This window comes from Carassius auratus, unplaced genomic scaffold, assembly GCF_003368295.1.
Source record: "Carassius auratus strain Wakin unplaced genomic scaffold, ASM336829v1 scaf_tig00214714_1_2670353, whole genome shotgun sequence".
Classification (NCBI taxonomy): domain Eukaryota; kingdom Metazoa; phylum Chordata; class Actinopteri; order Cypriniformes; family Cyprinidae; genus Carassius; species Carassius auratus.
Window position 1 is genome coordinate 377,907 of NW_020527778.1, and position 18,153 is coordinate 396,059.

Sequence of the window (18,153 nt, forward strand, 5' to 3'; positions counted from 1 at the left end):
ACAGGGACAGTATTGCTGGTCATTTCTGAATGTAATTCACTTTATATTAATACTGCCCTCAAATCTATTCATATCAAATAACACATTTTAGAGTTAAGCTATAGAAATTGCATATTCACTATTCACTTTTAAAGCCATATAACGACTGAGTTGCATAAAATACAAAAACATCAAATAATATGAATAAAATAGACACAAAAGACAACAACAACAAAATGTTTTAATGACACCTTGCAGTTTTTATTCTTCATCACTTGAATCTCAAATTCAAAGATATGACACAAATCAGCTGAAGATATCCTTACTGATATGTAGAAACTGAAAACAAACAATATATTACTGACATTAATTCAAAGATGAGTTACTAATAATCGACAACTAAAAATATGTTCAGTAAGTGCAAAAGGAAAAAGATAACTCATAAAAAATAATACTTCCCACTTAAAATAGTGCTGATAATACAAATCAAGCAAAGAGCATTGAATGATTAACAAGAAGCTGGATCTCTAGTGCATTTTACATCGCAATTCAATCTGCATACATTAACCGCTCATGTTTAGCAAAATAAAAATTGCATTTATGCATGTTTTTTTTTTTTTTTTTTTTATTTGGACGGAGTGATATGATCATATGATCAAAATCATTCAATGTAAATTAAGATAGAATGCATTTATCATAGAAAATGTTGTTCCAAGACAAGATGACTTTCTTTATTACATGCACAAAAAAACACAACTTTTCAGGATTTTTCAGGATCTGTTTTCATTATTATTATTTTGTTTAAATCTAACTTTAATGGTGTTTTTTTTTTTTTTGTTCATTTAGCAGCTTGATAGCTCTGACCACTCGACTTTCACTGCAAAATATCTCTGTTTGTGTCACACTATAGAAAAAAAGTCATATACGTCGTTTGGAACAACGAGAGGACAATGAGTCCGTGATGACAGGATGTTGATTTCTGATTTAAAAGAACACTGGAATGCCATTGAAAGTCGCTAAATGCCCCAAAAGTGTTTCTGTTTCCACTGGAGGTTTATGAAGAGCTCGTGTTTTCCCATCCTCTGTGTGTCGAGAACCTGGAAAATATATTTTTCCCAGTTGGCACAAAGCTGCATAGAAGAACTATGGAAGCCCATTTCTGCTAATGAACCAAAAAAATAAAGTTATTTGTGACTTTTTCTTGCAACTCTGACATTTATTCTCCGAATTGTATCATAAAAACTCTCAATTGCAAGATACAAAGTCAGAAATCGGAAACAAACTCCCCATTCCGATCCAAACTCCCCATTCCGATCCAAACTCCCCATTCCGATACAAACTCCCCATTCGGATACAAACTCCCCATTCCGATACAAACTCCCCATTCCGATACAAACTCTCCATTCGGAAACAAACTCTCCATTCGAAAACAAACTCCCCATTCCGATACAAACTCCCCATTCGGAAACAAACTCCCCATTCCGATACAAACTCTCCATTCGGAAACAAACTCCCCATTCCGAAACAAACTCCCCATTCGGAAACAAACTCTCCATTCGGAAACAAACTCTCCATTCGGAAACAAACTCCCCATTCCGATACAAACTCCCCATTCCGAAACAAACTCCCCATTCCGAAACAAACTCCGCATTCCGATACAAACTCTCCATTCGGAAACAAACTCCCCATTCCGATACAAACTCCCCATTCGGATACAAACTCCCCATTCGGATACAAACTCCCCATTCCGAAACAAACCCCCCATTCCGAAACAAACTCCCCATTCCGAAACAAACTCCCCATTCCGATACAAACTCCCCATTCCGATACAAACTCCCCATTCGGATACAAACTCCCCATTCGGATACAAACTCCCCATTCCGAAACAAACTCCCCATTCCGAAACAAACTCCCCATTCCGAAACAAACTCCCCATTCGGATACAAACTCCCAATTTGGAAAAACTCTCCATTCTGATAAAAAAAAAAAAAAAAAAAATTACCAACCAAAAGAAATCAAAATTTTCTCTGAAGTTTGAGTTATCTTGCAATTCTGACATTATAACACAATTGTGAGTTTATATCATTCAACTGTGAGATAAAAGTCAAGCTTTTTTTATTTTGTATGCAGTGGTTTCCAGAGAGAACAGAGAAAACTCGCTGGGTAAATCCATAAATACATTTTCATCCCAAAATGAAAAGAAACAAATTATATATTGTATAAAAAAATAAAACATTTTGATGACCCTCACCACGTTCTTGTGACTGTAATTAGAAAACAGTGATATATCGGTGTGTTCCGCACCAGAAAAGACAGTGACAGATTTCTAACACCTTGCTGGAATCACGTCGATAAATATGGTTTTGATTTAACATGAAAGTCTCCTCATTTCTTGTAGATATTTAATCATTACTGCAGAAAATGCAAAAAGCGGTTTTGACGAAACTGACCGAATCCTTCAATACTAAACTTCATTTCCTGAATCAGAACAGCTTTCCACCGATAAGAAAACAATCAAAACAAACCTCGAGATATGTTTTAAATCGATAAATATACTCAATAAACATGAGATCTTCACAGGAGTTTAGGTCGGATATTTTAGTGCACTGGAGGAGCAGCACATCATGAAGGGACGTCTATTTTACAGCCACAGCATCTGTCAGCATCTGCAGTCGTGGAGAGCTGCTCTTATGAAGCCATGGCATCTCTGAAGCCCCACACCTCCAGAAGAGCGACCTGGAAGCTCTCGGCACACAGCGGTGGGTTGTCGAAGGTCAGGCAGCGCTCGGTTCGGCCGTGGTTCAGCTCCGAGTCGATGTACAGAGCGTTCCCTTCACCTCCTCCTTCACAAACAACACCATGCATCTCATTACAGAGATTCAGCAGGATCAAATCTGACATCTTCCTTTCTGTACTACACCAAAGAAGCACTGAAAAAATCTTGACTAACTGAGATATCATTTCATAGCCCTAGCTGAAATGTAATTAGCCTTGGTTCACTGAAAAAGTGGTTCTTTTATCCAATTAAAAACATTTTGGATAATGATTCACATCTTTATTTCTAACCTGAGCCAATGAAAAATAAATAAGTTATTTATTTTTAATTGGATCAAGTTAAAAAACAAGTTATGCACTTATTTTGCATGCACTCAAATAAAAAAAATAAAATAAAAATAAATAAATAAATAAAAAATAATTAAATAAATAAATAAATAAAATAAATAAAATAAATAAAAATAAATAAATAAAAATAAATAAATAAAATAAAATTTAATATTAATTTAAGATTTTTTTTGTTGTATTCCAATATAATATGCATATAAAATGGGCCACGTGGAAAAAATTATATTTATTTTGCTAATGAAATCTAATTTAGACATGCAATTAAAATATAAAACAACACCCTCATATAAAACTCTGATGACAGTGTTTTTAAGAAACCTGATTGTCAAATATAAAGCACATTAATTCATTTTGCTGGTTAATTTTACATGAGCAACAGAATTCTATTGATCATATTGTAATTATTATCTTTTTTGAATGTGAATATTAAAATGCACCTTTTATTATCTGCGTAAAAAAAAAAAAACTCCCTGTGTTTGATTTCAAGTGAAGAGAAAAAAGTACTAAAAGAATCAGATGTGTGTGAAATGAGCGTCTCACTCACCGATAATGATGGAGTCGGCGTTTCCCGCCATGAACATGGAGGTGTTGGTTGAGTTGAGGTTGAAGTGTCGTGTGGAGAGGAAGGGTGACAGCTGAGACGCGTCTGCTGTGGGCTCCTCTAGAGACTGAGCTGCATCATCGTTGTTATTAGCACAGTTCTGTTCATCGTCTGCGGACTGAGCCGTGTTCACCAGCTCCGGGTGTTTGATAACCACCCACTCATAACGCTCCATCTCCGGCTTCATCTGAAATAAACACACAGCATTTATCAGCTCTCCATTGATGTCTGGTTTGTTAGGATCAGACTATATTTGTCTGAGATGCAACTATTTGACAATCAGGAATCTGAGGGTGCAAAAAAATCTTAATACTGAGAAAATCATCTTTAAAGTTGTTCAGATGAATTCTTAGCAATGCATATTACTAATCAATAATTAAGTTTTGATATATTTACGGTAGGAGATTTACACAATATTTTAATGGAATTTCATCTTTACTTAATATCCTAATGATTTTTGGCTTAAAGGAAAATTTATAATTTTGACCCATACAATGTATCTTTGGTTGTTGCTACAAATAAACCCCAGAGACTTCAGACTGAACAATTACAATTAACCTTGTTTCATTAAAATTATAGAAAAAAAAAACTTACTCCATTTTATTTATAATAAATAATAATAATTGATTTAGTTATTTATAATAATATGTTATTATATACAATAATAATTATTATTATTATTTTATTGATTCTTACATTATAATTAATATGCATTTATTAATCTATGTAAATGTGTGCATTTATATAAATTATATATTTTTGTTAATAAACAAATTTATAAATATATTTACAAATAAATATATGCATATATTCATGTAAACATTTGTGCATTTATATAATAATGTTATTATAATTACTACATTAATTATTAAATTATATATACATATATCATTTTTGTTTATATAAACATATACATTTATAAATATATTTACAAATAAATATTTCTATTTAGATTTACTTTCTATTCATATATATGCACCTTTTAATCACTTACACTGTATGTATAATTATATTTAATCGCTTAAAATAAAAACACTTTTCTTCCAAAATCAAGTCATCTGCTATCCACATTGATTTTATAACTCTTTAACTTTACAGTAAGACTATGATTAATCTGTGTCCTTAATAATCCTACAAAGGAATTCTAAGAACTATATCTTGACTCTAAAACTTTCTTCTTTGAGTATAATAGAATGAGACGATGACGGATAATACGCAAGAAAATAGCGCCCCCTAGTGGATCATACATGTAAACAATTATTCAAGATTAAGGATTTGACTCTCAATACCTTAAATTGATTACTTATGTCCTATATTATTATTATTATGCACCTTTATTATTTATTATTTGCAAATAAATGTCTTGAAAAGAACATACTCTGAAGACGAAACACTCTCCGGTGCCAAAGAAGCTGGACTTGTTCCCGCCCCTCTTCCGCTCCTCCCAATCAGTGGACAGGAAGGCTCCACACACCTGGAATATGATTGGATGAGAGGCACGTCAATCACACACTGACTGAGATCTTGAACAACTTCCCTGAATCCAAGTTTGCTTACTATCAATCCTATATAATATGCAAGAATGAGGTATGTTGTATATATATACACACACACACATTTAAATAAATAAAACTCAAATGCCTTCATGACAGCTCGCCAAAATAAAAGTCTGGTTTTAATTGAGGAAATTGTGAGAGAAATATATTACTATTGTACAGTACAATGTCTTAAGGTAACACTAATACTACTGCTAACAATAAAAATAATTTTTATGGATTAATCCGCAATTTTTCTTCCATGTGTTAATTGTAACCGCAGCACCGAAAATAAAAGGGTTTGTTTAATTTTAATTTGATTAGAAGATTGATTCAACTTTCTATGAACACAAAACACTGAATTTCTGGAAAAAAAACCATTACATATTAAGTATTATTAGATAAACATTTTATTCTAAATAAATTATTCAATTATGAATTCAATTAATCAGACACTCTTTTTAATTACAAAATTTTATTAAATAATTAAAATGGAGTCTAGAAAAATAAAAAAGGAAAACAAAATAGAAATAAATATGCATTTCAGAGTGCCCTAAAAATTATATTTTTTAGTTTCATGATTTTAGAACACTCTTTTTGATTAGTAACATTTTTTATGCAGTCTAGAAAGATGAAAAAATTTAAAGCACAATTTTTTTTATGTAAATAAATGGATTTCATAGGGCCCTATAAACCATAAAAAATGCTAAATAATTAAATTAGGCTTCTGGATTGACCTGAACTGACTCTATTAGCGCTTCTATATTTAAAGATTGTTGCATACAAACGGATAGAAGTGCATTCATTGACTAATTTAGTTTCAAATAGATTTTTCCCCCTCCTTAAACATGCATAAATTAAACCACCCTCAGTCTAACAAAGATTTCCTTCTCAGAAGAAGCGTCTGCATAAAACACCTGCGTTTGAGCGAAACGAATGAATGTAAATCTCAACATATCTACCCAACAGAAGGACAGAAGGAGAGAGAACGCGAGCGAGAGACAGGGTTCAGGTACCTCTCCGTCTGTAGTCCTGATGAGCATCAGTGTCGGCTCGTATCCCTCACAATGAGAATAAAACCTGAATAAAACAACACACACCAGATTTAAAACAAGTTCACTTCAACTGAATATTAACCATTACTCACGATGACTTCTTGAAGCATATACTTGAGCATAAAGACTAGCTTTCTTTAAAATAAATGTCATCACAGTAATCTAATGCAATGAGATCTGAAGTGTTTTATGGCTGTTCAGGTGTGTGTTTGCACCTGTTGAGGCTGCAGCCCTGTGTGTGTGTGTGTGTGTGTGTGTGAGTGTGTGTATGCGTGCGTTTGTGTGTGGGTGCGTGCGTGCGTATGCTTATGTGTGTGTGTGTGTGTGTGTTTGTGTGTGCATGCGTATGCTTATGTGTGTTTGTGTTTGTATGTGTGTGTGTGTGTGTGTTTGTATGTGTGTGCGTGCGCTTATGTGTGTGTGTGCGTGCGTGCGTGTGTGTGTAAGCTTATGTGTGTGTGTGTGTGTTTGTGTGCGCTTATGTGTGTGTATGCACTTGTTGAGGCTGCAGCCGTGTGTGTATGCGTGTGTGAGTGTGTATGTGCGTGCTCGCGTATGGTTTTGTGTGTGTGTGTGTGTGTGTGTGTGCACCTGTTGAGGCTAAAGCCGTGTGTGTGTATGTGTGTGTATGCGTGTATGTGTGTGCATGTGAGTGCGTGTGTATGCTTGTGTGTGTATGCGTGTACATGTGTGTGTTTGTATGTGTGTGTGTGCGCGTGTGTGTGTGTGTGTGTGTATGCGTATGCGTGTGTGTGTATCTGTGTGCATGCGTATGCGTGTGTGCATGTGTGTATGTGTGCGTGCGTGTGTATCTATCTGCGTGTGTGTGTGCGTGTACCTGTTGAGGCTGCATCCGTGTGTGTGTGTGTGTGTGTGTGTACCTGTTGAGGCTGCATCCGTGTGTGTGTGTGTGTGTGTGTGTGTGTGTACCTGTTGAGGCTGCATCCGTGTGTGTGTGTGTGTGTGTGTGTGTGTGTGTACCTGTTGAGGCTGCATCCGTGTGTGTGTGTGTGTGTGTGTGTACCTGTTGAGGCTGCATCCGTGTGTGTGTGTGTGTTGGTGTGTGTGTGTGTGTGTGTGTGTACCTGTTGAGGCTGCATCCGTGTGTGTGTGTGTGTGTGTGTGTGTGTGTGTACCTGTTGAGGCTGCATCCGTGTGTGTGTGTGTGTGTGTGTGTGTGTGTACCTGTTGAGGCTGCATCCGTGTGTGTGTGTGTGTGTGTGTGTGTGTACCTGTTGAGGCTGCATCCGTGTGTGGATGTGGTGAAGAGCAGCTGCGGTTGACATAAAGCGAAACGCTCCGGGATCCAGGACCAGATATCTCTGATCTCTTTCGCGCTGACGATCTCCGAGCTGAAATTATCAGCGTTCACTGCTAACTGCACATTTTGTCTAAAGAGATAAAGAAAGGAACATGCATGACAATAATGCATATTTCACTGTGCATCAACAGAAATAAATGGCTCAGAAATAGTCTGAAAAACAGAGTGAGTGAGGATGATGATGATGATGAGAGATGAAGATACCCACCTTTTGATAGAACTAAAGAACAGCACAGAAAGTAGAGAGCAGGAGAAATGGAAAAAATAAAGAAAAGTAAACTGTGACAATGCAAACTAAATGAAGGAACAAAACCAAGAAAAGTGAATAGACATGAATACTTAGTTTAAGATGAACAGACAATGCCATAAATGCCTCAGAAATAAAGACTTCTTTGTAATTTGTTAATAATTAGCATCTTAGAGTCGTGTATATTAAATACTATAAGCATTTGAAACAGTGATGTCACATGACCTCATCACATATTACACAGCCTTTTAAAAGTCTAGGGTTGGTCAAATTAATAAATAAGAGAGTGAGCTTTGAAAGTCAAATTGTATTAACACCAAGGGAGAAGTCAGTGGCTCAAATACAGGAAAATCTATACATTTAAATATAATCATTAAAACCGTTTTCTTTTTGAATGTAGCTTGAATAGTAGTGTAAGTGTTTCGTTTAGGTAGCAGCATCCCACGAGTCTCAGATGTACATTTTGGATTTTTAGATCTGTAGTTTTTATGAATACCGTAAATTAATTAAACAGGAGCCGTTTAAAGTCACTTCTATTTCATTTCAAGCACAAAAATATTTGTAATAATTTACTACAGGCAAACACAAAAAAACACTTACAGAAACACTGCTTGAGTGATATATATCTAAATATAAAACTGAAGTGATTTATTTAAATTTAAATTAAAAATAAATCAATGATTCTTAAAATGAATTTAAATACATAGTAAACAAATAAATTAATTATATAATAAATCAAATGAAAAAAATAAAAGCATTTGAATAAAAACACATTTGAATTAAATACACACTAAAAAAATAAATTAAATAATGAAAAATAAATAAAAACCAAAATAAATCACATTGGATTTAAATAAATAACAATCAGACAGTACAGTTTAAGAGTGAGGAGTAGAATAGTAGTAACAGTCATCAATACCTCTTCTGTTTGACGGTGATGCCTTTCTGCTGGAGTGATTTCTCATTGGCCAGCTGCAGCAGCGTGATCTCTTTCCGGCTGAACAGACGGATGGAAAAGGCCTTTTCCAGCAGCTTGTCCGGAGTCACACTTTTCCCGATGTTCTGCACGAACGCCTGGATATCGCTCCTGATCGCCGCCGAGTCCTGTTTGGTTAAAGCCGAGCTTGTTGCAGCGCTGCGCTGCTTGCGGTAGAACTTCAGTATCGCCAGCGCCACGCGGTAAAGGACCTTGTACCCCTCCACCAAATAGACGTCCATCACACGCGCAGCGAAGCTAAACGGAAGGTCGCCCAGAACCCATCGCTGCCAGTCGGAGTAAACCTCCAGGACGTCTGTCGCGGTGGCCACCATCAGCTTATGCGCGGCCGGGCAGTATTTATGCACGAGGTCGCCGAAGGTCATGCTGGCCGATTGATATGCAAGGAAAGTCTGATCTAATAAACGGCGCCCGGGTTCGTTGCAGGCCAGCATGCGGCTGACGCTCTCGAAGCACTGCGCTTCATCGGCGCTCCAGTGCAGCAGCAGCGCGGTCACCGCCGGTAAAGACGGGCAATACGAGATATCCGGGAACTGCCCTGCGATGCAGGAAAGAACAGCATGCACCGACCCCACAGATTCGGGCTTTAGACTGTAGCATGGCACTGCCACCCCGTCCACGAACTCAGGCAGCTGGGGAGTGGATGAGATGCGCTTGCTGTTAGCACTGCCTACGATGTCGCGGTAGACCGCGGCGTCCGGCGTGACGGTGCGACACGGGAGCACTTTGAGCAGCTGCCGGTAAACGGCCGAGCGCTGGCTGTGATTTTTGGCCCACTGACCCGAGCGGGCGTGCTGCTTCAGCTCCTTTAAGTCTTTATATTCGATCTTACCGGGATCCGCGTCGCGACTCACATCGCCCATCTGAGACCAGTCCACGAACATGCCACAATCAGCAGCCATGACCTCTGACCTCACGCGACAAACAGCACAAGAGAGGACAGAAAGAAACTAGCCAGTCATATTGCTCCAGCTGTTGAGAGAAGGAAAGAGATTGAATATATTAATATCCAAGAATGCATGAACCCATTAAAAGGAAATAAAAGCAATGCTGAATGCATGAATGTAAAATATAAATGCAATATCAATATGAGCCAATATTAGCAATTATATCAGCAGGTTATATAAAAAAAAAATATATATAAATATAAATACACATATTAGTAAAAATAACATTTCAACCAGCAAGATGCAGAAAAGTTAAGAAATGTCTTTATTTGAATTTAAATACTGTAATAAATGCTCATATGTCAAAGCATACTTTAAATAGAATTTTGTAAATACAAAATATTATTGTACTAACACCATAAGATAAAAATAATTATTATCTATCAGTATCTGCCTGAACTTTTTTAAATTGGTGCATCCCTAATAAACGCACACACAAATCATAAAAATACACCGATTTATATTTTTATAAAAAATTTCCAAATGGTAAGATAGAAAATCTAGGTTAGACACAAGTGTAAAAAATATTAAGTCATTAAAATATATAAAAAGAGAGACATATGGACATGAAAAAGACCCTCAAAAGGATAACATCCAATTCACTTTCATGTCTTGTGTAAGTCTGTCTGTGTATTCGGGCCTTTCTGAATCAGTTCATCAGAATGTCCCAATTACACTTATTAGATTTCAACCGGAAAAAACAGGAATCTCCGCTTTCCTGACTCTGTTTTCCTCTTCAATTTGTAAGAGTGAGCTCTGTACTCATGACTTAAGGTCTGAGGTCATCGGACGTCAACAACACGAAAATATCAGGACAAAGCAAAAATACTCAATGGGATTTGCAAATGTAGGGTAATAGAATCAGTGCTCTAGAGGTCAAAGGTCAGGGGCTATAATCCATTTAAACCAGGCCATGCATCTTTTATATTATTATAATAAAATATTGTTATGTTTTAGCAAAAATCACATGAACCTTATCTCTAAAGTCAATGGAAATGTTTAGAGAATTTTTTTAAATAAGAATAATAATAATAATAATAATAATAAAAGCTAAAAAATTAAAAATGTATAAATTGATTCAAATAAAATGTATTTAAATAAAATTATAATATTTTAATATATTTGATATAAAATAAATAAAAGGTGGCAGTGCACAACCTTTTCTCTGGAGTTAAAGTGTTTAAAAATATATATCTTTATAAGAAGAACAAGCTTAAACTAAATAAAAATAAATTTGATTTAGAAATTGATTAAAATAAACTGAATAAAAATAAAATTGTATTTAAATAAAAAAAACTGAATTCAAATAAATAATACATCGAACAGTACAGTGGTATAGGGAGAAAGAAAAAATAAGTAACAGAAACTAAATATTTTACACAAATGTTCACGTATTAATTACACGATAATATAATTAACTGTATGACGCCAGTCCCTCACAGACACTGTAAAACCATAATAAATACATTTTGTATTTCTTTTAAAAGGCGTATGAAGCTTCCAAAATCATTGCGTCAAAAACATAGTAAAAACATAAAAAAATGTTTTAGTGTAATAACCACAGCGTATTTTGATAATGATGCACGTCAGCACGGGCACGCGCTGTTCTAATGCTTCTAATGTGGACAAAAACACAACACAGCCAATGATAGAATAAACATTATGACACGCAGGCGTCCCTGGTCCAAAGCTGACTGAAGTGTGTCAGACGCCGATACAGACACAGCACATTAATATGCATGCAGCAGACGGACAGCTCTGGGGGTTTTCGGTGTTAATAACAGTGTCTTTAATGCACATGAACCAGCGACGCTTCAGATTAAGCTAATGTGAGTAACGTTAGCTCGTGCAGCTAATGTGCTGGCAGTTTAAAGGCGCTCATGCCGATGTCACGCCGTTTAAAAGCCTGAAAAGCAGCACTTCAAGTATAGGAATCACTAAAACATGCGCGGATTTCAGAAAATGTAGTAAATTGAATAATAGTTTGAATGAACCGTCTTACCTGATTTGCTGTCGACTGTCTGTCAGGCAGCGCGCATATTTATGATTGTGCGCGCATGCGCCGTGAGCGCTACCGTCACAGAGCACGCTGGGAAGAGACTAGAAAAAAAGTTGTGAATATTTATCCAGTAATTGAGGTTATTAAAAGATTTAAGAAGGATATTGATTTGAAATGTGTCTTTTGTAATTTGAATGATGAAAGTATATGTCATCTTTTTTTTGATTGTATTTGTACTAAATTATTCTGGTATGATTTTAGGATCTTCTTTGAAGAGATTTCAGGAACTGACATTACTTTAGAAGAAAATAATGTTTTATTTTATTATGATAAGCCTTTAGACAATATTTTTTTTTCTTATTAATTTGTTTATTATATTAGCGAAATATCACATTCATAAATGTCGATGGTCAAAGAGTACACCTAATTTTTTACAATTTAAATTTGAGTTACGTCAGTATCTTAAAGTGATGGAATGTGTAAGGAACTCCAAAGCAAAAAAGACTATAGATTGTTGTAAAGCCTTGAAACGTTATCCTTTTTAAGGACTTTTGTATACTTATTTTGTAGTTGGAGATATGGATTTGTTTTTAATACCCCTCTGTATATAGTTCTTATTTTTGTTTTTTGTTTGTTGATTTATTTAGTATTTACTTTTTCTTTTTTTTCACAATTATTGTCAGGTTGAATATACAGTATTTATATTTTTGCTTTTATTGTTCATTTGTATGTGAATTGTCACTAAATAAAGCATTAAAAAAAAAAAAAAAAAAAAAAAAAAGTTGTGAATGTTTTTTTTTTTTTTTTTTCATTGCATTGTTTGTAGCATAAGAAAAAAATGAAGGAAAAAAAATGTATTCTATGTCCTTTGTAGAGGACGCCAAGACTAAGTTAGAACAAAAAAAAAACACACTTTTATTAATTTAACTACACTTAATAGACACAAAAAGGTATGTATCGGCAAAAACTATGTTTTATATTTTAATTCACAAATCAGTTTTTAGGTTTCAGGCTATTTTTGGCCAAACTTTGTACAATGATGATTCTAAACTATACATTTTGTATTCCCATTCTATACAATGAGGCAAACCTATCTATCTATCTGGAATAACTTTGGACACAACTGCTTTATTTCTGCTATATCCAGTTTTCTATATTACTATTTGTCTATTAATAATTACCAGTCTTTTCCAGAATTACCCGAATCGTCTCTGTTTTTCTTTCTTCATAAGCAGAAAAAGGAAAAGGTCATCGTGCATCAGCTGACCTGTTTACAGTTTTATGGTCATCTCACTGGCCAGAGGCCTGAGCTGGTAATAGACAACGCCCGGTCTTGTGCACAACATCCACCAGACACATGACAGTCATTAAGATAACTCAAGTGTAAGTCAATGGCTACCAGCAACTGTTTAGTTAACAACAATATCTTTTCAAAAGAAGAAAATTAAACTCAGGTTTGGAACAACATGAGGGTGAGTAAATGATAACAGAATTTCATTTTGAAAATCAACTAGAAAATATGCACAAATTCAATGATCTCTTTGGCTGCAAACATACAGTATGTAGCTGCTGTTATTCAGTACATTCACTAGGAGGCAGATGTCAGATTTGAGGCTCCAACAGACATCAGCTGATATATTGAGTGGAAATTACCATATTACCATATAAATATAAACACAAATTTAGTTTCTTTGGAGCAACTCCGCACATGGTCACACAGGTGTTCATGCTTGCATTAGCAAGAACAATCTCATGCTGTTAGATTATCAGTATTTCATAGCCATATTCAGTGTTTAAAATAGAAATGATTGTGATGTATGGAGAGATGATACAAGAGCTGACATGATCAGAAGTCATCGACCTTGCAAAAAACAAACTAAAACATGTCTCGAGAGTCCAAATGCATTCCCTGCGTGTTGAAGAATATTAAAGAATACAGGTTAAATAATCTTATAATTCAAGCAATTAAAGAAAAAATACCAGTGTATGAGTTTTTATGTTTTTAAATTCATTGCACAAGCAATGCACTTTTCTGAATATTAATAGGCCTGCATGCACGAGCACAAATGTGCTATTAATTTTAGACAACAGTGCATGAATGAATTGGTTTTTGAATGAATCAAGGGAGCCAGTGATTCAGATGGACACGTTCCCTTCGTCCCAGTGTGCACAATATTCAGCCTATCTGCCCTAAATAGTATTGAAACTTACTAATATATCATAGAATATAGGATGGATATTATGCACATTGGGACGCAGACTTGTTTAGATTCTTACTGAATCAGCTGTTTTGAACGAATCGTTTTAATTGAACGGTTCAATAACTCGTTTATCAAAACTGGCGGTTTTATTGTCATCATTATTTATCAATGTCAGGCCTAAACTAGCAGAGGTTTCAGCACAAAAGCACATTTAGTAAAAATAGTGTTTGATTATTATCAATATTGACCAGAATTCCACTATTTCAGGCTCAAGAAGTGGAAAGCAAGCTTAGAAATAATAGTTTGTTTAATAAAGTGAATTTTTCATTAAATAAAAACCTTTTTTTTTAAATTAGTCAAATTTTGTAACCCCCCTGAACTGAATCAATATAGAACTAAATTGAGCTAAATTTATGAAAGTTATTGACAGTTATTGAACTGAACTGAACTGAAACAACATAAACTGAGCCGGATACTGACACTTGTCTTCTGTAAAGCTGTTTTATAGCTGAATTTAATTATTTGTATATTTAATAATCAATGCACTATATGCTGAACTGAATTTAACTGAGCTGAATACTGACACTATTGTCTTCTGTACAGCTGATTGATTAACGTTGTATACAGCACTGTGTATCAATGTGGCTTTAGATAACCGATGGTCGTTAGGCCCGAGGTGGAGCGTTGTGGTGTGACGGTTGCAGCGTCTTTTGCATGTTATGAGGTTTTATCTTCTTCTGAAAGCAGCTCATTTCCATAACGCCTTGAGACCTCTTGAAGCACCGCTCCAAGCTTGGTATCCCTTGAGCTCATTTCAAAATGGAAAAGCCCAAGTTCTCTCTTTCCACCCTGAAGAGCACCCGGAGTGCCCTGCACATGCTGCAGATCGTGATGTGCGCGGTGACGTTTGCGGTGAGCTGCGTCTGGGATCGGTCGTTTCACACCTACTGGATCTACTGCATGCTGGTGTGGGGTCTGTGTCCCATCATCTCGCTGGTCATCACCATAGTGGAGGTGTTCCTCATCCACAAGCTGATCCTGGTGTTCTGCATGGACTGGGACGACTTCACGACCGGGATGGCCATGATGGCGTCGCTCTGCACGTTCTCCTGCACGGCGATGTTCGCCAACTTCTACATCTGCCAGAAGTGCATCTGGGGCTGGATGGTCACCATCCTCTCGGCCGTGTGTTGTGTGCTTTACTGCGTGGAGACGTTCAGGGACAAATGTGATGCGACACGCTCTGCGACGTACGTTTCTGTGCTTCCAGGCTTCATTAAGATTCTCGAGGCTTTCGTTGCATGCATCATCCTCATATCCCTGATCGGTTACATGGGTCAGCCGGCTCTGCTGTGGTGCATCGTGGCCTACGCGGTTCCTTTGCCTCTAACCCTCCTGACCATCATCGTCAACATCTTGACCAAGTTAAAGAACTGTCTGCCCTTCAGCATTGATTGTTTCACCATGCTGTTGCTGTTAATATCAGTGCTGCTTTACATCTCTGCCGCTATCCTCTGGCCCATCTACAGCTTCAGAGGAAACCCGCGGCCCCAAGACTGTCCGGGAAACAGCTGTATATGGAGCATCCAGTTTGTTGTGACCTTCATGACCTACGTTAACCTCGGCCTGTACGTGGCTGACCTGGTCTTGACCTGCTTGGGTATCTGTGGATTCAAACGCTCTCAATAGCATCAGAACTTAAAAACAAAGGTTGCAAAAGGGTTAACAAACCATTTCTGATTCACCAAAGAACTTCCAGAAAACAGTTCTTCAAAGAACACTTTTCTCTTAATGTGAAGAACATTTTAATAATCTAGAACCTTTTTTGTTTCACAGTAAAGGTTTAAAAGATGGTGAATGTTTTCCGTCAATGCCAATTTCAAGATCCTGTTCACTGTTATTATTGTTTCTATATAGTTACTGGAAATGTTTATGTATTTTTTATTTCAGTTCCATAAAAAGCTTGATTGTTCAAAATAAATGGTTTTATTTAATATTGGTGTGTGTGTGTGTGTGTGTGTGTGTGTGTATAGTATTATAACTAATGGGATGTTTGTATAATTTGTTGTTTAATTTTAACATCTGGCAAAAGGACTACCAATGAAAACTAGTCTTTGGGCTAATTTGGGTACTTTTACATTCATGAATGTTGATTAATGTACACTGTCCCTTTTTTATAATTTGAAATAAATAAATAAATAAATAAATGTATCAAATCAGTCAAAAGTAACAATAAAGACATTTCTAATGTTACAAAATACTTTTTCTCAGCTGATGATAATCAGAAATGTTTCTTGAGCAGTAAATCATCATATTTTCATGATTTCTGAAGATCATGTGACACTGAAGACTGGAGGAATGATGCTGAAAATACAGCGGAGCATCACAGGAATAAATTACATTTCAAAATATATTCAAATATTAAACTGTTCTTTGAAATTATAATAATATTTCACAATATTACAGATTTTATAGTATTCATTAAACACATAAATGCAGCTTGGTGAGCAGAAGAGACTTTCTTACTGAGAAAACCTTACCTACTCTGAACGAAACATATATTATATATGATGTAAGGAACTATAATCTGCTCCGACCCAGATTCCACTCCACTATAGATGTCTGATCATGCTCATTTCCCACAATGCATCAATTTTTATAGAGAAGAACGCTAACAGTAATGTGCACCAATTGTAGAACGGAAATGAATGTGAGACACCAAGAACCATCTCAGACAATTAAAACTCCATTAACACACAGACCTTCATTTACACGAAGTACAACTGTGTAAAAGGATGTTCGAGTTCATTCTGAATCCAAAGTGCTAGAAATACTTTGTCAATGCATACTGTGTAATAAAAGCCATTCTTCATCAAGATCTTCGACGTCCTCATCATCTGGACCTTTTTTAATATTCTGAGCATCACCTCTCTCTTCCTCTTCAGTCTTTTTGAAAATGTTCATACTTTCGTTCACTCGCTGAACTCACTTTTAATTGTCGTCGGGGAGGTTTCACAATAGAGATCTAGAAGTAGTCAGACTGAGAGTTTATGGTGTGTGCACAGCCTTTATTGTCAGTGTAAAATGTAAATCGTGCAGTGTGAAGTAACGGTGCACATGAGCACGGCTCACACTTCTCTAGCATCAGACGAAGACAAGATGTTGCTCGGACTGAGTCTCTCCCACATTTTCCGGATCCTGGAGATCGTGTTCTGTGCGTTGGCACTGATCATCCCGATGTTTCGTGGAGCCATGTACAGTCCCTACGGGATCTGGTGTGAGTTTGTGTGGGTGTTCGGCCTCGTCGTGGCTGTGGTGATCTTGGTATTGGAGAAGTGCCTGGTGGATAAACTGGTGGAGACCTTTGTGCTGAAGCACTCCTGGGCTGATCTCTCCTGTGGACTGAGTCTTCTGTCGTCTCTCATGCTGTTGTCTGCGTGTCTCATCTACTGCACTGTGTTCGTGTGCTCCATATGCATCGCAGACATCTTCTGCGCCATCTTCTCTATCCTGGCGTTCGGTGTGTATGTGGTCGACGCCGTGATGTTGAAACTCAAGTGTCCTGAAGGCTATCTGTCCAGCGTACGAGGCATCCTGCGCTTCAGCCAGGCGTTTGTGGCCTGCCTCATCTTTACCGCGGTACACAGCTACTTCTTAGGGGTGGAAAGCCAGTTCCGGCCTGGAGGTTTGATCTGGTGCATTCTGGTTTATGTGGTGTGTTTCATTCCGACTGTGGTGGTGATCCCGTTACACCTGCAGAAGTGCGTGGATCTGCTGCGATTCTGCGGCCTCGATAAGATGGAGCTGGTGCTTGATGTAGTCTCCGTGGCTCTGTACATCTCTGCTGCCATCCTCTGGCCTCTGTTTGGGTATAAACACTATAATAGAGACACGTACCTCATTTACCGCATTCATGACCTGAACCTGGTCACAGTCCTGACGTATGTCAACCTGGGGCTTTACGTCGCAGACCTCATTTGGACTTTGATTGTAATTTGTAAAAAACGGTAGACGTAGATTCAGGGCGTTCTACAATGTAAAGAAATGTCTTTGGGGAAAGGGTGTTTTTTTTTTTTTTTGTAATTAATAATTTAAGGATTTAAAGGGGTTAAAATGAATGAAGAAAAAGCTTAATAGTAAAAAAAAAC

The 18,153-nt window shown here is 36.6% G+C and overlaps 3 protein-coding genes across 4 annotated transcripts; 2 read left to right on the forward strand and 1 right to left on the reverse strand.

Annotated features, from left to right (window-relative positions):
• Positions 1-586: 586 nt before the first annotated feature.
• Positions 587-11,886, reverse strand: LOC113092668 (TBC1 domain family member 24-like). Of its 2 annotated transcripts, XM_026258372.1 has the most exons (8): positions 11,808-11,886; positions 8,781-9,830; positions 7,823-7,834; positions 7,526-7,684; positions 6,255-6,318; positions 5,082-5,177; positions 3,647-3,890; positions 587-2,822 (listed from the first exon to the last, which is right to left on the reverse strand). In XM_026258372.1, the coding sequence occupies exons 2-8, from the start codon at positions 9,758-9,760 to the stop codon at positions 2,668-2,670; spliced, it is 1,710 nt and encodes a 569-aa protein (XP_026114157.1). In that variant the 5' UTR covers positions 9,761-9,830; positions 11,808-11,886; the 3' UTR covers positions 587-2,667. The 2 variants fall into 2 exon arrangements, with proteins under 2 accessions (XP_026114157.1, XP_026114158.1); XM_026258373.1 differs by lacking the exon at positions 7,823-7,834.
• Positions 11,887-14,682: 2,796 nt separating this feature from the next.
• LOC113092680 (myeloid-associated differentiation marker-like protein 2) lies at positions 14,683-15,938 on the forward strand. The gene has a single exon (XM_026258390.1). It carries the CDS (start codon positions 14,825-14,827, stop codon positions 15,692-15,694), a length of 870 nt encoding a protein of 289 aa, XP_026114175.1. The 5' UTR covers positions 14,683-14,824; the 3' UTR covers positions 15,695-15,938.
• A 1,184-nt stretch (positions 15,939-17,122) lies between these two features.
• On the forward strand, positions 17,123-18,016 carry LOC113092734 (myeloid-associated differentiation marker-like protein 2). The gene has a single exon (XM_026258417.1). The coding sequence runs from the start codon at positions 17,123-17,125 to the stop codon at positions 18,014-18,016; it is 894 nt and encodes a 297-aa protein (XP_026114202.1).
• The last annotated feature ends 137 nt before the right edge of the window (positions 18,017-18,153 follow it).